The sequence below is a fragment of the Amblyraja radiata genome, chromosome 28 (genome assembly GCF_010909765.2).
Source record: "Amblyraja radiata isolate CabotCenter1 chromosome 28, sAmbRad1.1.pri, whole genome shotgun sequence".
In the NCBI taxonomy this organism is placed as follows: Eukaryota; Metazoa; Chordata; class Chondrichthyes; order Rajiformes; family Rajidae; genus Amblyraja; species Amblyraja radiata.
In genome coordinates this window covers 11,169,168-11,194,871 of record NC_045983.1, presented here as the reverse complement: position 1 = coordinate 11,194,871, position 25,704 = coordinate 11,169,168, and the positions used below count along the sequence as shown (strand labels likewise).

The following is a 25,704-nucleotide window of genomic DNA, read 5'->3' as shown; positions in this document are numbered from 1 at the left end:
AAATATGAGGTGATGTTCCTCCAATTTGCGCTGGTCCTCACTCTGGCAATGGAGGAGGTCCAGGACAGAAAGTTTAGATTCAGAATGGGAGGGGGAGTTGAACTGCTGAGCCACCGGGAGATCAGGTTGGTTATTGCGAACTGAGCGGAGGTGTTGGGTGAAGTGATCGCCAAGCCTACGCTTGGTCTTGCCGATGTAGAGAAGTTGACACCTGGAACAGCGGGTGCAGTAGATGAGGTTGGAGGAGGTGCAGGTGAACCTCTGCCTCACCTGGAAAGACTGCTTGGGTCCTTGGATGTAGTCAATGGGAGAGGTAATGCGACAAGTGTAGCATTTCCAGCAGTTGCAAGGTAAAGTACCCGGGGAGGGAAGGGACGAATGGACCAGGGAGATACGGAGGGAATGGTCTCTGCGGAAAGCAGAAAGGGGAGAAGATTGGAAGATGTGGCCAGTGGTGGGATCCCATTGGAGGTGGCGAAAATGTCGGAGGATTATATGTTGTATGCGACGGCTGGTAGGGTGGAAGGTGAGGACAAGGGGGACTCTGTCCTTGTTACGAGTGGGGGGGGATGGGGAGTGAGATCGGAGCTGTGGGATATAGAGGAGACCCTGGTGAGAGCCTCATCTATGGTCGAAAAGGGGAACCCCCATTTCCTAAAGAATGAGGACATCTCCGATGCCCTGGTCTGGAACATCTCATCCTGAGTGCAGATGCGGCGTAGACAGAGGAATTGGGAGTAGGGGATAGAGTCCTTACAGGAAGCAGGGTGGGAAGAAGTGTAGTCCAGATAGCCATGGGAGTCAGTGGGTTTGTAGTAGATGTTGGTCAGTAGCCTGTTATCTGCGATGGAGATGGTGAGGTCTAGAAGTGGTAGGGAGATGTCGGAAATGGTCCAGGTGAATTTGTGTGCCGGATGGAGGTCAGTGGTGAAATGGATGAAGTCAGTGAGTTCTGCATGGGTGCAGGAGATAGCACCAAAGCAATCGTCAATGTAGCGGAGGTAGAGTTCGGGATAGGGCCACGGTAAGCCTCGAACAAGGATTGTTCGACGTACCCAACAAAGAGGCAGGCTTAGCTGGGGTCCATGCGTGTCCATAGCTACGCCTTGGTTTTGGAGGAAATGGGAGGAGTCAAAGGAAAAGTTGTTGAGGGTAAGGACCAGCTCCGCTAGGCGGAGGAGATTATTAGTAGACGGGGTTTGGTTGGTTCTGCGGAAGAAATGAAGGGGTTTAAGACCCTCCTGGTGGGGGATGGAGGTGTAGAGTGACTGGACATCAATGGTGAAGATGAGGGAGTGGGGGCCTGGAAAACGGAAGTCATGAAGGAGACGAAGAGCGTCACCAACCTGATCTCCCAGTGGCTCAGCATTTCAGCTCCCCCTCCCATTCCGAATCCGACCTTTTTGTCCAGGGCCTCCTCCATGGCCAGAGTGTGTCCCACCGCAAATTGGAGAAGCAGCACCTCATATTTCGCTTGTTTAATTTACACCCCAGCGGAATGAACGTTGTCTTCTCCAATTTCAGGTAGTCCTTGCTTTCTCCATCCACCCCTCCTCTTCCCATCTCTCCCACAGCCTACTGTTTCTGCCTCTTCCTTTCTTTCCCCCACCCGCCGACATCAGTCTGAAGAAGGGTCTCGACCCGAAACATCACCTATTCCTTCGCTCCATCAATGCTGCCTAACCCGCTGAATTTCTCCAGCATTTTTGTCTACCTTCAATTTTCCAGCATCTGCAGATATTTCTTAAACAATACTATATGTGTAATCTTCATAGAGATTGACTGACCTATGAAATTACCATTCTGCTGCTCTTTCTGCATTCTTGGACGGTGATGCTGTGATTCATGGACTTTTTCCTTGTCTGCCATTTTATATATTTTCTTCACCCTCGTGATTCTGTCAAAAAAATGAGAATCAAGTTCAAAACTATGCAACAGGCTCAATTTTTTCCACTCAAAACCGCAATTCAAAAGACGTTCAAAGGGCCTCAGACTGGGCTAGAAAGCAAGGAATTCTATTTTACACATGCACTGCTTGACAAATAAAATAAACTTTAAGACCAATGCAGGTAGAATGATCACAAGCTGTCCAAGTTTGCAAATGCTAATAGCAATTTCAGATTTAGACAGTAGATATATTTTAAGATAGTCTCTATAAAATCTCTTTTTTTGGTAAATTCTGAGGCATGACTAATTTAAAGTTTTGGGGTGGGAGATTGCAATCTTCACGTGGTCCGCCCTGTTTCAATGAATGCAATCAACCTGGCGTGCACAATCAAATAAGATCAAATAGAACAAGTTGTCCTACAACTTTAGGCTGTGCAGGCCATTCACAACAGGAAGAAGATTTAAAGTTTTGACAATTGCTGTAAGTTTTTCAGTATGCAAAATTCAATAATAACCATGAAGGACAAAAGTGCCAGCAGGTGCTCAAATCTAGAGCAAAAACTAAAACACTGGGTGAACTTTCAGAGTCAACCAGCATCTGTGGAACTCAAGTTTGTGTTTCAGGTTGAGATCCTGCATCAGGATTGTGAGGGAAGACAGATTCAACTATGGAGTCTGAAAGGGAGCCGGTCAGAAATCTGAAAGGAAAGAAATTGCAGGGCAATACGAGGGTGGGGAACAAGCTGAACTGGCTGTGCATGCAGGAAATGCAGATGTTGATTTGCAAAGAAAGACAAAGTGCTGCAGTAACTCAGAGGGTCAGGCAGAGAACATGCCTGAGTTGTTTCAGATCGGATCCTTTATTCAGCAGAATGATTGTAGGGGGTTTCGACCATTTCAGCGAACACGGCCTACCGGATCTCCCGGTTGCTAACCATTTTAATTCCCCTTCCCATACTGATCTCCTGCCCTGGGTCTCCTCCATTGCAAGATTGAGGCCACGGGCAAACTGGAGGAACAGCACCTCATATTCCACTTGGGTAGCTTAAAACCGAAAGGTATGAACATTAAATTCTCTAATTTTAGATAACTACCCACCTGCACCCACTAGTTCTCCCCTCCCTTCCACCTACATTCCTTCCTCTGGCATCACAACCACCGGGTGGCGCCAGCAATGGCTGCCTCGCCAACAGTCTGTCTGTCCCTTCCTTCTTTGTGTTTTAATAGTATGTGTTAAACGTATGTTTTTAGTGTTCTTTAGCTTGTTTTATGTGGGGGGTGGGGATTTTTCCCCGTATCGTATCTCCGTCTGCACTGCGGCCTAACATTGAGGAGTTGGCGGCCTTTGCTGGAGACTGATTTTTGAGAGCTCCACCGTGGGTGCATACGGGACTTTAACATCGTGGAACCCGCGATCCCTTTGCCAGGGATCGACCTCGGAGCTCCAGCCATGGGTGCTTGCGGACTTAACATCACAGAGCTCGCGGTCTCTGGTCAGAGACCGACTTCAGGAACTCCAAGATGCAGGAGTTTCGGCTGCCCTGACTCGGGAGCTTCGACCGCCCCAAAGGATGGTTCGACTGCCCCGACCGCGGGAGGATAAAGAGGAAGAAGGTTTGACTTTTTTGCCTTCCATCACAGTGAGGAATGTGGGGAATCTGCTGTGTTGGATGTTTATGTTAACTTTTATGTAGTTGTGCGTCTTGTTGCTTTTTTTTTCGTATGGATATATGGTAATTCATATATCGGAGTTAAGAAATCAGCCCAGGCCCATGGTGCCATTCTCTGCCTAGCCAGAAAGTTCTGGACAAAAATTAACTCCAGAGATTTGAGCACAATCTCAGTTGGCACTACGATGTAATACTACTGCTGTCAAGACACAGCTTTTTTTAAATACAAGACATGAAAGCTATTTTGAAACTGTCAAAAAGATGCACAGCATACTTTGAAGTGGAAAATATCTGTTCAGGTGTTTAAACCAAGAACCATTCCTCAAGAAAATTCTGCAGTTATCCCAGTGCTGTGTAAGAGGTTGCAAATTAACTGGTGCAACTCCCTTTTTCATAAAACTGACAACATTCCAAATGTAATTTTGCTGTCGATGAAGTGCTTCAGATGCTCAGAGGTAATGAAAGGGACGACAGAAAAGAGAACCTCCCAATGGCTTAAAATGTTGCAATGAAATTCAAAGTTGACATTTTTCAGAATAAAAACCTAGACTCAAATAGGAGAACACTGCACGATCAAATATCTGGAAAAATGCATTTTCATTTATTTGCTAGGTGAACTTAGAATAAATTGTCTATTGCAGAGATCACAAAAAAACACATCAAGGTCCATTCTGTACCAACAATTTTTAACAAGCAGTATTGACCAACAACCTGTATTTATGTTTGCTTTGCAACATCAGATTTCCCCAATCTCAGTCTTTCTTGATTGTACAAACAGGTTGCCTGAACTTATGGTCTCTCTCAAATGCTTCCAGTGCCCAATAATATTGCTTCTTTTATATTATATTTCTTTAAAACTTAGTTTGCACTCATTGCAATTATATCAAGCTCTGTTGCTACTTTAAGCAATTTGCATGTTAACCAATCTTTATATTTTTCAAGTTATTTCCATATATTACAAGTTGCAGCCAAAGTAAAGACATTTCAATACTTCAAATGTTGGAATCGATACCATTCTGGCTGGCTGCTCTTCAGTGGTCCATGCCAATGTTATTTACGATCTAAATGAGAGCGATACATCAGGAGTAGCACCGAGCATCTCACCGAGCTGGTGAATATTCAGGCAATTTTCAGAGTATGGTGAAGGCTAGCAAACACTTCACTATCTTTAGTTGCTTCCAACCTTTTACATTTGCCCTCCATATGTACCAAACGATTTCACACTGAACCTTGTTTACTTTAACTGTCATTTTTTGGTGCTGTCCTCCACATTATTATGACTCAACTACAAATAGAACCATAGAAAAATAGGTGCAGGAGTAGGCCATTCGGCTTCGAGCTAGCACACCATTCAATATGATCATGGCTGATCATCTAAAATCAGTACCCCGTTCCTGCTTTTTCCCACATATCCCTTGATTCCTTTAGCCCCAAGAGCTAAAACTAACTCTCTCTTGAAAACATCCAGTGAATGGCTACACAATGCTTTCAAAATCCTGGATGTAGATCACTTGGACAGGAATGGGAAAAAAAAGACTGCAAATGCTCGAAAACCTCAGCAAATTAGGGTGTATCAGTACAAAGAAAAATTGTCAATGTTTCACGTCTGTAGCTATTTGCCTGAACTGGGAAAGTGGGAGATGCAAGTAGGTTTCGGTAGGAGGTAAGCGAGGGACAGATGTGTAGAGTAGAGGGAGTTACAATGGATAGGATAAGTCAACATGGCTTTATGGCGACAGACATAAGCACATTAAGCTACTATGCCTGTGTAATCAGGTGATGGGAACCCGGCAGTCTAAACTTGCATGAAGGATAAGAACAGAAAATGGAAAACACTGGAAAAACTTAGCAGGCAAGTAGCATCTGTGGAAAGAGAAAGAGTTAAAATTTCAGATGAGAGACCCTTCAGAGGACCGTAGAAAGAAAAACATACATGCGGCAGATGGGATAAGGAATTTGGTTGTGTAACTTGTAGCCGATATGGATTTGGCATGTGCAGCAGGCCAGACTACACGGAGGGAAAAATGGTTCTGATATTGACAGGAAAATATAAAATGGCATGTCAATTAGTTATCTATTCATAACTGAAACTGATCTTGTGCTTTTCCAGTTTGCGTGGTTTTTCTATTTGCGCAAAAACGGTACATGATAGCGCTACGATTTTTCGCCACCTTACTCGCCATTCTCCTGTGCTCAAGTGCAACAAGTTTTGTTCCGATCAATGGTATAGTTAAAATGTTATTATGGTTTAAAAATCTTAAAAACCACGCATGCGCAGATTGGTCTCTTCTCCTGTCAGTCAGAGCCACGGAGATTGGTCTCCTCTCCTGTCACTCAACGGCACAGCCGGGACGGCGACACCCCTTCCTGCACCGCGGTCTCTCCCGCCTCACTCACAAACTCCTCTCTCGCCTCCTCACAGTAACTTGTCTACCGTCTCCCCCACCACCGGTGGCGGCCGCAGGGGGTGTTCAGTGGAGGCCCTGGTCCCGTCTCTCTCTCCCTCACTCACCCGCCCGCTGCAGCAATGGCAGTCCCGTCTGCCCGTCCCCCCGGCTGAATGGCTGCGACCGTCCGTCTCCTCCACCGCCGCAGTAACTCACCCTCACAGCCCTTTCGGAGGAGATCTTCTCCACCAGCTCGTCGAAACCCGTGGTGCCCACCGTGACGAACACCGACTCCATCCTCCCCCGCGGCCCGACAGCGAGCAGGTAGGTGGGCAGGGTGGGGATGGGCCAAGCGGCAGCAGCAGGCGGTTGGGCTGGACGGGGATGGGCCAAGCGCCGGCTGAGCTGGAGTGGGCAGAGGGAGAGAGGGAGAGTCGGGGTGCAGGGGGGCCGAGCAGTTTGCGCGGAGACACGCGCGCGCGATGCAAACTGGTCCATGCTGCTTTTTATGGAGGGAGGGAGTGACTGAGGGTAGGGGAAAGGAGAGGGAGGGAAAAGTGAGGGAGGGATTGGGGGAGGGGAAGAGGAGAGGGGAAAGATCCTGAGGGGTGAGGAGGGAGAGTGGGGGAATTGTGGGAGAGGAAGGGGTAGGGAGGGAGAGGAGGAAAGTGGGGGAGGTGAGGGGAGAGTGATGGAGGAGGAAGAAATAGAGGAAGAGGATGGGGACGTAGGGAGTGGGGAATAGAGGGAGAGGAGGGCAGTGAGGGAGGTGAGGAGTAGAGGATAGAGGGATAGGAGGGGGGTAGGGAGGGGAGAGGAGCTATGGAGGGAGGGAGTGACTGAGGGTAGGGGAAAGGAGAGGGAGGGAGAGGTGATGGATGGATTGGGTGAGGGGAGGAGGAGAGGGGAAAGAAGAGGGAGGGTGAAGAGGAAGGGTAGGGAGTGCTGGGGGATGAGGGGAAATGAGCCTCGCCAGTTCTGGGCTATGAGTGAGTGGTGGAATATTGCGTTGGGGGAATGGGTTGCATTGGGGGAACGGGTGAGTGGTGGAATATTGCGTTGGGGGAGCAGACCCAACAGGTCTGCACTAAGTCTAATAGAATTTAATGTTAAGTCTTGAAGGCTGCAAATTGACACGATGGAAATACAAGGCAATGCAGATGTTGGAATCTGGAGCAACTCAGCAGGTCAGGCAACATCTGTGGGGGGGCAATGCTCATTCGACCCTTCATCTTAACTATATGGAAGATGAAGTATTTATTATTCTTGAGCTCTCATTAGGTGTGGTAATACTGCCACAGTTCTGCGGGATTAGAGTTGGACATGGGAGACCAGACAAATGAAAGCTCAGGATCATTCACGTGGACTGATTGCAGATACTGCACAAAGCAACATCCAATATGTATTTGGTTGAGAAACCATTTTCACAAGGCGGCGATATAAAGATACAACAGAGATTAACTGATTAAATAAATAATTCAAGGGGAATTTGAAACCATCGTATTCAAAAAGACATTTGACACACACAGGGTACAAAGCTGCGTGAAACAATGTCAACAAGATACAACTGGAATCAAAGGCAACATGTAAAACTGTCCTATTTGTCATGTGCTACAAATTTTGTAATTATTCAGCTGTATCACAAGGACAATTAATGGATGGTTTCATGTTAAAGTTGCTTTAGATCAGATCCCAGGAGACATTAAATACGGTTCTGTTTTCAACAGAGGTTTCAAGGGCATTTGTCATTATCCTATGAATCTACTGTTGATAAAGGCAACCAGAATTGACATGGTAAGTGCTAGCAGCACCACTGGAAAATCTACCCGAGATTTAATTCACAATTCATGTCATTTGGTACAAAGCTTCAGAGCTGACGTCTTGTTCTTCACTTTCTCAGTTCAGCAGAACATCACCATTGTCAATGAAATAGAGATGCAGGTCAAAATGCCATCTAACATTGTTTTTGTATCACAGAAAGGTAGGTGAAAACAAAAGCAAGCCTCTAGGGTTCTGCAATCAACACTCAAGGGCCTTTGAGAATTAAGAGATACATAGTTTCCATTTCTTATTGCTTTTCTAGTTTATCATAGGTGCTCCACTCAGTTAATTTATGAAAAATAAACGACAAAATATCTTGTCTCAAATTATTGCTCTGTTTCATATATTTCACGTTTTTGCTCAGACTAATAATGATAATCATAATGACATTCAAAAGAAACTTAATTTACAGGACATTATTAAGTTACTGAAAACTCGAAAAGAACACACATGTACACCGACTTAAGCGGCCTTTTCACGGGGCGACTTGACGCAAGAGTTAACCAGAGTTTAACATCGTGGGAACCTCGTGCGATAACAGTACGGCATTCGTGGACCACCGTGGACCACCGTAGCGCTAACGGCAGGTAATCGTGTAACTTGGTCACTCGGGAGAAAATTCAAGAAAGTTTGAATTTCTCCAAGAGTGACTTGTACACTTGTGGTTGAGCATTGCAACATTATATGGACGTAGTGGCCAGTGCGATATCCGTAATAACTCTTGCGGGTACCGTGGGAACTCCTGCGAACGGTGAACCCGGAAGCTGGACAGAGGGGACAGAAGATGAGTAAAAATTGTCTTCTGTGGGATTGAATTTAAAAAATAAATAAAAATAAAGATTTGCATCCGCATATGGACATCAACTTATTCATGAGTTATGTTAATGAGATTCAAGAAAATAACTATAATCTTTAAAAGGGACTTTAAAAGGGACTTTACTGAAAGGTTACGCATTTTTATGGTCCGTGAGAAATTTTTCACATGTACTTCTTTGAGAGATACAGGTCGGAGTCCTCGCCGACTAGCAATCGATGCCTTTCCGAAGCAGGGTCCGGAACGCTACCAAACAATGTTGTACAGAGACCCGTGTAAGGAGTGAACTGCACATGCTGGTTTAAACCGAAGACAGACACAGAAAGCTGGAGTAACTCAGCGAGTCAAGCAGCATCTCTGGAGAAAAATAGCTGATGTTTCGGGACGAGACACATCTTCAGACTCAATTCCGATTAGGCTGTCTGAAGAAGGGTTCCGATTCGAATCGCCACCTATTCTTTTTCTCCATAGATGCTGCCTGACCCGCTGACTTACTCCAGCTTTTTATGTTTTTCTTCCCAGATCTGACTTACCTGCTGAGTTACACCAACATTTTGTATCCTTCTGTGCGTATTAACCAGCATTAACCAGCGTCTGCAGTTCCTTTAGACATTACCTAACTTCAGATTTTAGAGATATAGCGTGTGGGAACTCCTGCGAACGGTAAACCCGGAAGCTGGACAGAGGGGACAGAAGGTGAGTAAAAAAGGTGGTCTCAATATCGACAAGGGAACATGTGTCCTTCGAGGACGTCCCACCTAATTGTCATTGTTGGATAATCTTTTTAACAGGAACACTTGCAGAGATGGCTCCCAGAAAATCTCAAAGAAAGGGGGTAAAGCGTGTCAGAGATGTTTTTGCCATGTTGCTCTATTCAGTTTCTATATTGTTTCAGTTTCTATATCTATATTGTTGCTCTATTCAGTTTCCCAGGGGGTCGGGACGGGACTGGAGTTGGGAGGGAAAGGTGGGGGAGTCGAGGGAGAGGAGGGGGAGACAGATGGGGGTGTCTTCATTTACTGGCGGCGGGTGTCTGTCACTGAAACAGGCAGGTGAGATTTCACATCCACCTTGTGTGTGCCTCTCTCTTTCTCTCCCTCCCTCTTACACAGGCTGAGAGACTCTGCCTCTGTGAGTGTACGTCTCTTTCTCCCCCTCTCCCACACACAGTAAGACCGAGGTACTGTGCTCAGTCCATCTGTGTCTCCCACATACACAGTAAAACATGTCTCCAAATGAGCCAATTCAACCAAGGGAGGATATTTATAGTGTGTGAAAAAAAAAGTTACATCATTTGTGTCACGTGTAGTTCACGATGTTCATTCAAGATTTAACGCGAAAGCTCGGGAGACGGACAAGTCACTCGCACAAATAACAGAATTGCCGAGTACCGTGGGAACTCTTTATCTACCCCCCCGTTATATCGTGCGAGACTCGTGCTGGACCACGACCACTTCACTCTGGTGACATCTCGCGTCAACTCGCCCCGTGAAAAAGCCCCATTAAGCAGAGAAACACCGACCATTCTGTACCAACAGCATTTGACCAGTTATAAGTAAGCAAGTAAGTTTATTGGCCAAGTATTCACATACAAGGAATTTGCCTTGGTGCTCCGCCCACAAGTAACAACATGACATACAGTGACAGTTAAGATTGACTCAGAAAACACTAAACATTAATAATAATAAAAAAACATTAATGATAAAACACCATTGATCAAGCATGTGAACCATCAAAATATCAGATCAAAGGGAGGCTACAAATTTTTGGCTATTGAGTAGAGCAACTACTCGTGGATAAAAACTGTTTTTATGTCTGGCTGTGGCAGCTTTGACAGTCTGGAGTCGCCTTCCAGAGGGAAGTCATTCAAAGAGTTTGTGGCCAGGGTGCGAGGGGTCAGAGATGATCTTGCCTGCTCGCTTCCTGGCCCTTGCAGTGTACAGTTCATCAATGAAGGGAAAGTTGCAGCCAATAACCTTCTCAGCTGATCATATGATTCGCTGCAGCCTCCGGGTGTCGTGCTTGGTGGCTGAGCCAAACCAGACCATAATGGAGAAGTTGAGAACAGACTCTACGATGGCCGTGTAGAATTGGACCATCATTACCTGTGGCAGTTTGTGCTTCCTCAGCTGCCGTAGGAAGTACATCCTCTGTTGTGCCTTTTTGACCGTGGAGTCGATGGTAGCCCCCCACTCAAGGTCCTTGGAGATGATGGTTCTCAGGAACTTAAAATACTCCACAGATGTGACTGTGGTGTTGTTGATGGTGAGTGGGGTGAGGGGAGGGGGACCTCTCCTAAAGTCTACAATCAATTCCACTGTCTAAAGAGCATTGAGCTCTAGGTTGTTGCGATGGCACCAGGACGCCAGCTGTGACACTTCCCGTCTGTAGGCAGATTGCTCCCCATCCTGGATCAGTCCAATCAGGGTTGTGTCGTCCGCAAACTTGAGATGCTTGACAGAGGTGTCTGTGGAGGTGCAGTGGTTGGTGTAGAGAGAGTAGAGGAGAGAATACGCAGCCTTGCGGTGCTCCTATGCTGAGCGTTTGCGGGTCCGAAATGTGCTTTCCCAGCCTCACACACTGCTTCCTGTCTGTCAGGAAGCTGTTGATCCACCGACAGAGGGGTTCCGGCACAGTCAACTCTGAAAGTTTGGAGTGTAGTAGCTCTGGCACAATGGTGTTGAATGCAGAGCTAAAATCAACAAACAGGATCCTCACATAGGTGGCCTAGGTGTTGTAGGATGAAGTGCAGGTAATAACCAGGTAATCCACACTTTAATCAATTCTACCACAGATATTTATATTTTACCTTCATCAAATTATGTACTGCAGTGGGTTATTTTATAAACCCAATGGCTGGAATAGTAAATGCAGAAAAGGAAGTGCTTCTTAAAGACACATTTTCAATCATCCTGCACCATACTGCCTCTGCTTTCACCAATCCATTATCCTCTCTTGCATGAAATGCAAGTTTATCCTTGTTATATTTCATCAATATTTCTCACCTACTACTTTCATCCATAGTGATGTGTTATGATATGACATAGGAATGACAATTTACAACTTTCAGGTGGTTGTTTCCAATAGCAAAATCTATACAAGTTTTCTTAATCTGTCCAAATGCATCCACTATGAATTTCAGTTTTCAGGAAAGAGGTAGCGGGTAGTTGAGGCAGTACAGGCACCCACCCCGACACTTGCAACAACTACTTAAAAAGGGACTTTATGTTGATTTGAATCCTGGAATGATAAAAGTTATAGTTACAAGAAGGCATGTAGCTCATCTTGTGTATGAAGAAATTGCGGATGCTGATTTACACCAAAGATAAACACAAAATGCTGGAGTAACCCAGCGGGTCAGGCAGCATCGCTGGAGAAAAGGAATAGGTTACCTTTCGGGTCAAGACCCTTTCTGGTGAAACGTCTCGACCCGAAAAGTCACCTATTCCTTTTCAGTCTGAAGAAGGGTCTCGACCCAAAACATCATCTATTCCTTTTCTCTGGAGATGCTGCCTGGCCCACTGAGTTACCCCAGCATTTTAGGTCTTGTCTGTCAGTTAAAATGCCTTTGTTTTGATACTTTAAATACTTTTGATATTTTATTCATAAAAATTACAAATATCTATCTATTATATAAAAGTCTGTGCCTGTCGTCTGCGGTCCGTCCGGCTGCCTTTCTGCCTTTTGATTTGTTTCCATCGTGTGATGTCACAACGCCCAATGCTCGCAGATGTCCAATCTCAATGCCCAATGCTCGCAGATGTCCAATCAGAATGGATCCATTTACATGGACGGCTGCCGGCTGCATTTCTTCCTTTGATTCACTGCAACTCCGAAACCAGACACAGAATCGCCGACATCTTTTCCAATTTGGTAGAGACTTCACTTTTCTTTCTAAGTATCCGCTCCTCATTACATTTCGTCGTGTTTAAGTACAGGTTTTTAATCAAATCCTCCCCCCCCCCACCCCCCCCCCAATATTTCAAAAATAAACTGGCTTCTCACCCATAGAAGCAGCACCAGCCCCAGCCCCTGGTGAATGTTCCATCGTGTGATGTCACAATGCCCAATGTTCACATATGTCCAATCGGAATTTATTCATTTACATATGCCTTTGCAGGAGCCCCAGCCAATGGTGAACGTTCCATTGTGTGATGTCACAACGCCCAATGTTCACACATGTCCAATCGGAACTTAAGAGGGAGTTAGATGTGGCCCTTGTGGCTAAAGGGATCAGGAGATATGGAGAGAAGGCAGGTACAGGATACTGAGTTGGATGATCAGCCATGATCATATTGAATGGTGGTGCAGGCTCAAAGGGCCGAATGGCCTACTCCTGCACTTAATTTCTATGTTTCTATGTCTCCCTCTCCTCACCCCTCTCCCTCTCCCACCCATCCCTCTCTCCCCCACCCCCCTTCCCTCTCTACCCCACCCCCTTCCCTCTCTCTCCCCGCCCCCTTCCCCTACCCCTCTGTCCCTCTTCCATCACTCCCCCTACCCCTCCCTCCCCACTCTTCCACTTCTCTCCCCTTACCCCACCCCTCTCCCTCCCCTCTCTCTTCCCCTCCCTTTCCCTCTCTCCCCCACCCCTTCCTCTTACCCCTCTGTTCCTCTTCCACCACTCCCCCGTCCCTCTTCCACCACTCTCGCTACCCCTCTACCCCTCCCTCCCTCCCCACTCTTCCACTTCTCTCCCCCTTCTCACCTCCCCCTCCCTCTCCTCACCCCTCTCCCATCCCTCTCTCCCCCACCCCCTTCCCTCTCTCCCCCCGCCCCCTTCCCCCTATCCCTCTGTCCGTCTTCCATCACTCCCCCTACCCCTCTCCTCCTCACTCTTCCACTTCTCTCCCCCCACCCCCTCCACTCTCCCGCCACACTCTTTCCCCTCTCTCCCCCCAACCCTCTCCCCCTCCCCCACATCTCTCTCTCGATCCCCATCCCCCTCTCTCACCCCCTACCCCACTCTCCTTTCTCTCCCAAATCTGTCCCGTTTCCTCCTCCTCCTCTCCCCTCCCTCCCCTCTTCTCACCCCCCACCCCCCACCTGTGTGTTTGGGGGGTGGTTAATGTGAGTGGTGATGTCGCAGCCCCCCCCCCCAATATTTCAAAAAATACTGGCTTCTCACCCATAGAATCAGCCCCAGCCCCAGCCCCTGGTGAAGGATCCATTGTGTGATGTCACAATGCCCAATGCTCAAAGACATTGTTGCCATAGAGGGAGTACACAGAAGGTTCACCAGACTGATTCCTGGGATGTCAGGACTTTCATATGAAGAAAGACTGGATAGACTCGGCTTGTACTCGCTAGATTTTAGAAGATTGAGGGGGTATCTTATAGAAACTTACAAAATTCTTAAGGGGTTGGACAGGCAAGATGCAGGAAGATTGTTCCAGATGTTGGAGAAGTCCAGAACAAGGGGTCACAGTTTAAGGATAAGGGGTAAATCTTTTAGGACCGAGATGAGAAAAACATTTTTCACACAGAGAGTGGTGAATCTCTGGAATTCACTGGCACAGAAGGTTGTTGAGGCCTGTTCATTGGCTGTATTTAAGAGAGAGTTAAATGTGGCCCCTGTGGCTAAAGGGATCAGGGGGTATGGAGAGAAGGCAGGTACATGATACTGAGTTGGATGATCAGCCATGATCATATTGAATGGTGGTGCAGGCTCGAAGGGACAAATAGCCTACTCCTGCACTTAATTTCTGTTTCTATGTTTCCCTCTCCTCACCCCTCTCGCTCTCCCACCTATCACTCTCTCCCCCACCCCCCTTCCCTCTCTACCCCACCCCACCCCTTCCCCCTCTCCCCCCGCCCCCTTACCCTACCCCTGTCCCTCTTCCACCAGTCCCTCTACCCCTCCCTCCCCACTCTTCCACTTTTCTCCCCTTACCCCACCCCTCTCCCTCCCTCACCCCTCTCTCTTCCCCTCCCTGTCCCACCCCTTCCCCTTTGTCCCTCTTCCACCACTCCCCGTCCCTCTTCCACCACTCCCGCTACCCCTCCCTCCCTCCCCACTCTTCCACTTCTCTCCCCATTCTCTCCTCCCCTCTCCTCCCATCCCTCTCCCCCACCCTCCTCTCTACCCCACCCCCTTCCCTCTCTCCCCCGCCCCCTTCCCCTCTGTCCCTCTTCCACCACTCCCCCTACCCCTCCCTCTCCCACTTCTCTCCCCTTACCGCACCCCTCTCCCTCCTCCACCACTGTCTCCCCCTCCCTTCCCCTCTCCCCCACCCCTTCCCCTACCCCTCTGTCCCTCTTCCACCACTCCCCCTGTCCCTCTTCCACCACTCCTGCTCCCCCCCTCCCCCCCCACACTCTTTCCCCTCTCTCCCCCCACTCCTCTCCCCCTCCCATCCCACTCTCCCCCTCCCTCCACACTCTTCCCCCTCTCCCTCCTCATTCCCTTACCGTGCACAGTCTCTGTCTTTAAGAAGGAACTACAGATGCTGGAAAATCGAAGGTAGACATAAAAAAAGCTGGATAAACTCAGCGGGTGCGGCAGCATCTATGGAGCGAATTGAATGGTCAACGCTTTTGGCCGAAACCCGGAAGTAGTGTTTCGGCCAAAAACGTTGCCCTTTTCCTTCGGTCCATAGATGCTGCTGCACCCGCTGAGTTTATCCAGCATTTTTGTTGTTGTACCAGCCTCTCTCTCTCTGCCCTTCTCTCTTCTCTCGACTCATGCACGCCCGCTCCAACCCCTCCCCCCCCTTCACCTCTCTCCTCCATCCTCTCCTCCCCCTCTTCTTCTCCCCCCCTCCCCCTCTCCCTCTCCACCCTCCTCCTCACACAATATTTTTTGTGGGGGCGGGTCCACAGTGTGTGTGACTGTTTGTGGAGGCGGCCACGCGCTCTCCATTCAAGAAGACGATCATCTGTTTGAGAAGGCGCGTGCTTAGTATGTGACCAAAGATCTTATAGCGGAGCTCTCCGCTACAAGATCTTTGTGTGACGACACACGCTCCCCCCCCCCTTTGGTGCAGGAGGCGCGCGCAGCATCTGAACGCACAGCGATTATTCGAAATCTTCACTAACCGTCATTCTGACTTTGCTTGTGAAGAGAAAAGTCCTGAATTGCATTTGTCTGATGCAGGAAGATTGTTCCCGATGTTGGGGAAGTCCAGGACAAGCGGGTCACAGTTTAAGGATAAAGGGGAAATCCTTTAGTACTGAGATGAGGAAAACATTTTTCACACAGATAGTGGTGAGTCTCTGGAATTCTCTGCCACAGAAGGTAGTCAACTCTCACCCCATAACCTCCACGAACTCATTTAAGTTTCTAGGCACCTATATCTCCAATAATCTAAAATGGCACATCAATGCAGACCACGTCATCAAGAAAGGTCAACAACGTCTATATTTCCTCAGACAGCTCAAAAAGTTCAGAGTTGATAAACACCTCCTGGTCCGTTTCTATCAATCAATCATTGAAAGCATCATCACCTCCTCAATCACAGTCTGGTACGGTAACACCGATAGTCACTCACTACACAGAATACAACGCATTGTCTCCAAGGCCTCCAGGATCATCAACTCCCCCCTCCCCTCAATCCATTCAAGTTATCTCCAACGTACCTCACAACGGGCAAAAAAGATCATCTCGGACCACTCCCATCCAGCAAATCACCTTTTTCAGTCTCTCCCTTCGGGGAGGCGCCTCAGGTCACTTGCTACTAAAACCACCCGCTTTAAAAACAGTTTCTTCCCCTCAGCAATAAGAACTCTCAATTCCGTCCAATAATCAGACAATAATATGACTTTTGATGTATACAGTGTCTTGTCTATGGTCTTTGTTTGTTCTTTTGCACTATGTATTGTTGGTGAGATTTGTGATTTGTGATGTGGTATGGATGCACTTTATTACAGTGATCTGTGTTATTAGTGGTATGTAACAAAAGCAGTGTACCATCATGTACCGAACCCAAATACCACCAACCCTGGTTGCGTGGCAATTAAAGATTCTATTCTATTCTATTCTATTCGTAGTTGAGGTCAGTTCATTGGCTACATTTAAGAGGGAGTTAGATGTGGCCCTTGTGACTAAAGGGATCATGGGGTATGGAGAGAAGGCAGGTACAGGATACTGAGTTGGATGATCAGCCATGATCATATAGAATGGTGGTGCAGGCTCGAAGGGCCGAATGGCCTACTCCTGCACTTAATTTCTATGCTTCTATGTTTCCCTCTCCTCACCCCTCTCCCTCTCCCACCCATCCCTCTCTACCCCACCCCCCTTCCCTCTCTACCACCACCCCCTTCCCCCTACCCCTCTGTCCCTCTTTCACCACTCCCCCTACCCCTCCCTCCCCACTCTTCCACTTCTATCCCCTTACCCCACCCCTCTCCCTCCCCCACCCCTCTCTCTTCCCCTCCCTTCCCCTCTCCCCCACCCCTTCCCCTACCCCTCTGTCCCTCTTCCACCACTCCCCCGTCTCTCTTCCACCACTCCCCCGTCTCTCTTCCACCACTCCCGCTACCCCTCCCTCCCCACTCTTCCACTTCTCTCCCCCTTCTCTCCTCCCCCTCTCCTCACCCTTCTCCCTCTCCCATCCCTCTCTCCCCCCACCCCCCTTCCCTCTCTACCCCACCCCCTTCCCTCTCCCCCCCCACCCCCTTCCCCCTATCCCTCTTCCATCACTCCCCCTACCCCTCTCCTCCTCCCTCCCCACTCTTCCACTTCTCTCTCCCATCCACTCTCCCTCCCCACTCTTTCCCCTCTCTCCCCCACCCCTCTCCCCCTCCCCCCTCCTCCCCATCCCCCACATCTCTCTCCCCATCCCCCACATCTCTCTCCCCATCTCTCACCCCCTACCCCGCTCTCCTTTCCCTCCCAAATCTATCCCGTTTCCTCCTCCTCCTCCTCTCCCCTCCCTTCCCTCTTCTCACCCCCCCCCCCCTCCGCAAACGCCGTTGGGGAAACAGACCCAACGGGTCTGCACTTGGTCTAGTATTATATAAAACTTTGGGATGCTGATCAATCTAACCTGTTTACATTGTCATAACATCCGTTTCCTTTACATACACTTTGAGCAGAAACTCCATAGATTTTTTACACAAAATGCAGCCGAGTGATGGCAGGAGGGCTTTATACAGTGGCCTCTCCTTGTAGGGTCATTGTGGTGGATTTCACAGACTTATGTGCCTTTTGCTAAACTGATGGTCCTCCATCAGTAGTTAATGTTCATCTCAGTAACAACCCAGGGAACACCCACATACACAGAACTTTGCTCCATATACTGAAGTGTGTTGACCTGCACCATAGAAAATCAGTTACCAACCTAGTCTCACATTCCAACGTTTGGGGTTTGTGGCCTTGCAGGTCAAGGCTTATCAAATACATATCAAGGCACTTTCTTCCTCTACTAGCCTTTCTGGCAGGAGCTACAGATCCCTATCACTCACAGGGTGAAAGAACTCTTCCTTTTCTTTCCTTGTTTTGCTATTGGGGGGGCGGGGGGTAGGGTAACCAAGACACATGGTGTTCGGAATGGAAGGTTTATTCAACCACCCGAGACTGAGTTGATTCTGAAGTGTTGATCCTTGACCCAAAACATCATCTATCCATGTTCTCCAGAGCTGCTGACTGACCTACTGAGTTACTCCAGCACTTTGGGTCCTTTTGTTTATTCAACCTCATAGCTTATAGCCTCTAGAGTCAAATAGCAAAGAAACATGGCCTTTGACAGAATTTGCCCTTCCAAGCCAGTCGCGTTTGCCCACCTATGGCCTGTTATGGGGAGATGGCAGGAGAATGGGATTAAGAGGGAAAGATAGATTAGCCATGATTGAATGGCAGAATAGACTTGATCACTTATGAACTTATGTATCATTCTAAACCTTTCCTATCCATGAACCTGTCCAAATGGGTTTTTTTTTTAAATGTTGTTAGTGTCTCAGGCAACTAATTGTTCCTGACAATGAAACTTCATCACAGTTTGTTGAAATAGTAAAGTCTGAAGAAAGTTTGACTTAAAAAAAATAAAAAATAAAAAATTGCAATATTTAAACTATTACTTTTGACCATTATGCAAGGCAATGGAAGGGTCTCTTTTAAAGGTAAGGGCCTGTCCCACTTGGCAATTTTTTTCAGTGACTGCCGGTGTCATATCAGTGTAGCCAAAAGATTTTGAACATTTCAAAATCCAGGGGCGACAAAAAAAATGTTGCGACACTTGAAAAAGCACCGCGCGTCATACATCATCACGCCGCGTCACGCCACAAATTGTTTGGTGACCTGATAAGTCAGTCAATGATGCTGACAATCGCCGAAAAAATTCGGCAAGTGGGACAGGCCCTTTAGTTTGTAACAGCTGTGCAGTTGTAAACTATTTTAAAAGACCATCACCTCAGCCAACAAAATGTTTACAGGTCTCTTAACATCATCAATGAAATCCGATAAGTATCAGTTCATTTTACCAGCAATTATTTTTACACTAAAGGGCCTGTCCCACTATACGAGTTTACACAAGAGCTCTACCGAGTTTAAAAAAAATCAAACTCGTGGTAAGTACGTAGAATGTACGTAGCGGGTACGTCAGAGCTCGGGACATCTCTTAGCGGCTCGTAACGCTAACGGCAGGTACTCGGGAAACGCTGTAAGCTCGTGAAGTTTTTTCAACACGTAGAAAAATGTCCATGAGAGCCCCGAGTACCTACGAGCGGCTATTACCGTAATTCTCAGAGTTCGAATCAGGGGAAACTCGGGAGAACTCTTGAATTACCTCGTACAGTGGGACAAGCCCTTAACACATAAAGGAGAAAGAAAACAAAAAAAATATCAATATAGATAAATGTATGGAGTTTATCATGGAAAATGCAGGTAATACCATTATTTCAATAAAAATAATGTGCATTAAAAATAAAAATGATCAGATGAGACGAATAGATAGCCAATGGTTACACAAGAGTGCTTTGATAGCAGTTAAAGCAATTCAAATGTAATTTAAGACAACGTTTTGAACTATTCCTAACACATTAAGTCATTCAGGCAGCCACCATCAAAATACTTTGTACAGTTCTCAATCGCACATTGAAAAGAGATTTTGCAACTTTCAAAAAAAGTTACCAAAATGTTACCATGTGATTGATGAGTCAGGAGGATTTAAATGTGAAGAGCAATTATGCAACTGAGCAAATTCTCACTGAAATGTCAAGGTTAATGACACTACGATTCCTGTTTTAGTATCCTGGAGAAACTGGATAAACGTAGACCATGACAAGCTGTTTTATCTTTCAAGAGCACCAGAAGCAAAGGACACATTAACACTCAAATGGTGACAAGTTCAAAAAGAACCTGCGGGAACAATATAGTGCAAATGGCCATTGAGTTAGACAGATTTCCTTGATAGATGGTAGACATAAATTCTGGAGAAACTCAGTGGGTGAGGCAGCATCTATGGAGCAAAGGGAATAGGAAAACGTTTCGGGCCGAAACCCTTCTTCAGACTGAGGGTGGGGGGGAAGAAGAAAGGAAGAGGAGGAGCCAGTGGGCTGAGGGAGAGCCGAGATGGGGAGGAGAAAGTAAGGACAACCTGAAATTAGAGGTCAATGTTCATACCGCTGGGGTGCAAACTGCCCAAGCGAAATATGAGGTGCTGCTCCTCCAATTTGCGGTGGTCCTCACTCTGGCCATGGAGGAGGCCGAGGACAGAAAGGTCGGATTCGGAATGAGAGGGGGAGTTGAAGTGCTGAGCCACCGGGAGATCAGGTTGGTTATTGCGAACCGAGCGGAGGTGTTCGGCGAAGCGATCGCCAAGCCTACGCTTGGTCTCACCGATGTAGAGCAGCTGACACCTAGAGCAGCGGATGCAATAGATGAGGTTGGAGGAGGTGCAGGTGAACCTCTGCCGCACCAGGAAAGACTGCTTGGGTCCTTGAATTGGGTCAAGGGGGGAGGTAAAGCGACAAGTGTAGCATTTCTTGCGGTTGCAAGGGAAAGTGCCCGGAGGGGAGGTGGTACAGGTGGGAAGGGACGAATTAACCAGGGAGTTATGGAGGGAGCGGTCTCTGCGGAAAACAGACAGGGGAGGAGATGGGAAGATGTGGCAAGTGGTGGGGTCACGTTAGAGGTGGCCTTGATAGATGGTGGAATCATTCAGAGTTAATCAGACACAGACACACATACCTCAAATTTCTAAGCTACTTCAGAAGACAGTCAACAGTTAATTGTATTGCTGGTTATAGAGATAAAGATGGCATATTTCCTTCCAGGAACTATGAACCAGATTGACTTTTAATCAAAATCCAGTTTCACCATCAGCATTATTGATAATACTTTTTTAAATTCAAATTCAACTTTAATAAAATTAGTTGTGATGAGATTTGAATTCCATTCTTGAGATTATTAGTCCAGATCTCTATACTAGTCCAGCAACTTAATCACCGTTGTATCATTCAAGTTAGATTTAAGGCAAGATGTTGGAATAGAAATAAACATCATAAATGGAGTCTGTTGGAATGGAACAGTTGATAAAGGACTAAAGATGACTACTGATGTTTTCTTCACAACCTATAATAGCCCAGTCTGATTGTGATCAATTGGCATGATTAGTCAATAACACTCGTTATCTGGGCATCACATTCGAAGTTGATGGGTGGCAAATGTGAGGTGGTTTGGAAACCATTAATGGACATTATCATGACAAACAGATGATGATTAAATTCATCTTGCCTACGAAAACCACACTACAAAGTCTGTCAGCCTGAGACACAACTATAAACATAGTTAAATAAATAACTGCACACCGAATCCCAGCAATAATAACATTTTCAGAAAGAGAGACAATTAGAAAGAGAAAAATAAACACCCTTTCAAATTTTTCCTTTAAAATGAGCAAATAGAGACAAAAGATAAAACAAACATAAAGTATAAAGTATCCTTTATTGTCATTCAGACATTTTAGTCTGAACGAAATTGCATACCTTGCGACTGACATAGAATAAAATAACAAAACGCACAATTAACAGTTTAACATCCACCACAGAGAGTCTACCAGGCACGTCCTCACTGTGATGGAAGGCAAAAGTCTTAAAGTCCTTGTCTCTTCCCTCCTTGTTCTCCCTCTGCATTGAGGCGATCCAGGCTTTCGATTTTGGGCCCCCCGCCGGGTGATGACAAGTTCCGCGGCTGAATCCGAGCTCCACGAACGGGCCGGTTCAAACTCCGCGGCCTGGGGCGGTCGAAGCTGCCACCGTCTAATCCACCGGACGAAGCTGTTGCTGCGGGAGCTCCCGAGAATCGGTCACCAACCTGGGACCTGCGAGCAACGGACGATGTCGTCCACTGGGCCCCGCGGCCGAGTCCACTGGGCCTGCGGCCGAGCCTCCAAGGCTCCGAAGTCGGGTCGCCGTCGCCCCACCACAGCCCCGAAGTCGGCCAGCTGTGTCGGTTGGTAAGTCCTGGCTCTGCCTCCGGAGCCTCGAGGTCGGTCCCAGGTGGAGGCCGCCAGCTCCACGATTAGACCTCACCGCAGACGGAGACGGAGTGGGGGGGGGGAGATACGACAAGAAAAGGTCGCATCCCCCCGAAGGAAGAGACTAAAAACAAGTTTCTCCCACCCCCCACACATACACAACTAAAATAAACTAAATAAACTAAAACAACAGGACAAATTTTTTTTTTTTTTTAAAGACAGACGGACTGCAGGTGACGTTTCGGGTCTGAAAACGAAATGTCACCCATTCCTTCTTTCCGGAAATGCAGAGTAACTCCAGTATTTTGTGTCCATTTTCGGTATAAACCCGCATCTACAGTTACTTCCTACTCAAAACAATTGATGTGTTCATTAATCTACAACCATTTTTGTACCTTTTCAGATGGTGAATTATCTAGGAAGAATATAAAGAATCAAATAGTGTTACTTATTTTCATGGAATCCTGGTGGAGTGTTATTGCAGTCTGGTTCTATTTAACTTGTCCAGGAAAAGCTTTGGAAGACCTTCCCACTCCTTCAATTTAATTAGTACAGTCATGTATTCATTAAACCTAATTATGTATTACCACACAAAACACTTTAAATTATTTGACCTGTTGGCCCACATCAGGTCCAGAGTCCACAATAGTACTGCAACATCATCACCCAAAGGTCAAACTTCAATAAAAAAGAAAAAAGAAACTTTTTTTTAAACTGGTGCTCAAGAAACAACCAATATATATTTATAAAAACAACTTGGACTTAAATGGCAATGGGTTGGTTCGTAAGTTTGCAAAATTAGTGGAGTTGCAGATTTGAAGGTGGCTATCACAGTGGGATATAATTAAGCTACAAAAATGGGCGAAAATATGGCAGTCTGAGTTTAATCTCAGCAAGTGCGAGATGTTGCACTTTGGGAGGTTAAATCTAAGGGGAAAGTATACAGTTAATGTTGACTTTTAATAGCAATGATATACAAAGGGATTTTGGGGTGCAAGTGCATAGATCCTTAAAGGTGGCAACACAAGTAGATAGCGTAGTAAAAAAATGTGTACAATATGCTTGCTTTCATCGGTCTGGACAATGAGTTCCAGAGTAACAAAATCATGTTGCAGCTTCGTAAGAGTTTAGTTCGGCTGCATTTGGCATTTAGTGTGGTGTCCCCATTACAAGCCATGATCATAATGAATGGCGGTGCAGGCTCGAAGGGCCGAATGGCCTACTCCTGCACCTAATTTCTATGTTTCTATGTTTCTACAAGAGGGAGTGGAGTCTTTGGAGAGGGCGCTGAAAAGGATCAGAGTGCTCCTGGATTAGAGGGCGTTAGTTATAAGAAGTGGAAAAAAATTGGATTGGATTTTTCTGGAGCACGGAGATGGAAAGAAGACCTGAAAAAAGTATATAAAATTATAGGAGGCATAAATAAGGTTGTCAGTCATGGGTACAAATGTCAAAGACGAGCAGGCAAAGCTTTAAAAAAAAAAAAAAAAAATGAAATGCTGGAGTATCTAACCATCTCTGGAGAACATAAATATGTTTCGGGTCGGGATCTTCCTTCAGACTGATTGTGGTGGGGAAGTGGGGGTGGAGAAAGCTGTAAGAGAGGTTGGGTGCAGGACAAAACCTGGCAAGTAACAGGTGAAAACAGTTGAGGGGGGTGGGTGGTAAGCAGGTGATTGGAGAAAGGCCAGAGATGAAAAGACAAAAAGTGTGAAGTAAGGTTAGAAGAGGTTTAAGAATGGGGAGAGATGCTTGTGAAATCCAGGTGAGGCACGAGGAAGGGGAGAGAAACGAGAGGGGTTGTTTGGAGGTGAGTTTCCCCAAATTGTAGAATTAAATGTTCATGCCATTAGGTTGGAAGCTACACAAGCGGAATATGAGGCATTCTTCTCGCAGATTGTGTCTGGCCTCACTATAGCAATGGAGGCGGCACAGGACAGATATGTCAGTATGGGAATGTAAGGAGAATTAAAATGGTCACCAACCAGGACATCCGGCAGGATTCGGTGGACCAAGTGCAAGTGTTCGCCAAAAAAGTCGAAACAGATACTTGTAATTCGCTGACAGATGTTGAGGAATCAGATACAATCAAGGCAAATCAGATACAACTAGGCAAATTCCTTGTATGTAAATACTTGGCCAATAAACGTATTAATTCATTCATCACTACAGTAGGCATAAGACATCTCAACAGGTACTTAAAGAGGCAAAAAATAGGATACAGACCAAATGCAGGCAAATACGATTAGCGTAAAGGATCACAAAGATTGGAATGGATGTGGAAGACAGAAGGGCCTATTTCTGTGCTATACTCCATAATGTCCTTCAGGAGAGGCAAATTTGCAATGCAATGCAAAACTGTAATCATCTGGTCTCCAAATAATCAGAAATTCTAATGATTTGGCATCTGGCTCACCAGGTGATGTTTGCCATGTATTCTGCCCACTCACCAGGGTCTGAGTTTCCACACTCCCTTTAAACTGATCTGGTTCAGTTTTCTACATTCCATTGAACTTTACTGTGTTCATCAGAATGTTACTGTGCAACATCTTCAAAAAAAAGTGAATTGAAATACATCCAATAATCGATTAGACCAGCACCGTCAAAATCCCAAATGTGCCAGATTAACAGCATTTTACCCTATTTGATCCAACCCTAGAGCAATGCAGCTGACCCGTTATTGCCACATGAAATAATCCGGCAAATCAGTGGAAAAACAGCACATCTGGATGGATTGTGCAAATTGACGCAAACACCAGCATTCAGACAAGGAAAAATTGCAAGGTCAACGTAGCTGGGATCCAAGTTACCTCCATGAACACCTGGCATGTAAAATGGCAGAGCAATCCACTGGCAAGCCAAGCAACTGTCTAATATAGTCATATTCACATAATATATGATAGACATCTCTTGAGTACATCCAGATCCAGACATAGAATGTTGAAGATTCCCAAGACCTTGGGAATCTTCAACATTCTATCGGGATCCTTGAAGTCTTGCAGCATCAGGTCAAGCATGCACAGGAAATGTATTTTCATTTTACCATCCACCATCCACCATCCTCCCTCAGCTCAGCTCACCCTGGTACACACCTGCACTTCGTAAACTGAAACAGACTGGTCGCCAACTCGAACGACTAATAAAGAAATCATCTCTCACAGTCCACCTTGAAGCTTACAAACTCCACCTCACTGACTACAAAGATGCCCTCATTGCTGCAAAATCTGCCTACCTCTCCTCCATATTCACCGATCCCTGCCTAAACCACAGAACCCTCTTCTCCACAGTGGGCAACCTCCTCAAGCCTCGAGCCAACACTCTCCCTACCTCTACTCCGGTTCTCTGCAACTCATTCCTCCACTTTTTCGCTGATAAAATCAGCACCATCTATCAATCTTTATCCCCTGTACCCGACTCCCCAGCATATACTCCACCACCTACCACGGCCCCTCCTTTCAACATCTCCACTGACCTCCTTACCCCTCCTCCACACTGCTTCCTCTCCCAGTTTGACCTGGTCACCCCTATTGAAATCTCCAAACTCATCAGCTCTTCCAAACCCACCACCTGCTCCCTCGACCCTCTCCCCACTCCCCTGTTGAAGTCCTGCCTCCCCGTACTTTGCCCCTACCTCACTAATCTCTTCAACTCCTCATTGTCCCAAGGAATTGTCCCCTCCGCTTTCAAAACTGCTGCCGTTACACCAATCC

The 25,704-nt window shown here is 46.6% G+C and overlaps 1 protein-coding gene across 2 annotated transcripts in view; it reads right to left on the bottom strand.

The window, feature by feature from the left end:
* vmp1 (vacuole membrane protein 1) overlaps nt 1-25,704 on the bottom strand; it is a 141,817-nt gene that overhangs the window by 102,077 nt on the left and 14,036 nt on the right. For both annotated transcript variants that reach the window (XM_033045781.1, XM_033045780.1), the window contains exon 2: nt 1,788-1,897. In XM_033045781.1, the coding sequence (XP_032901672.1) occupies nt 1,788-1,869 (82 nt within the window). In that variant the 5' untranslated portion in view covers nt 1,870-1,897. The remainder of the gene's footprint in view (nt 1-1,787; nt 1,898-25,704) is intronic.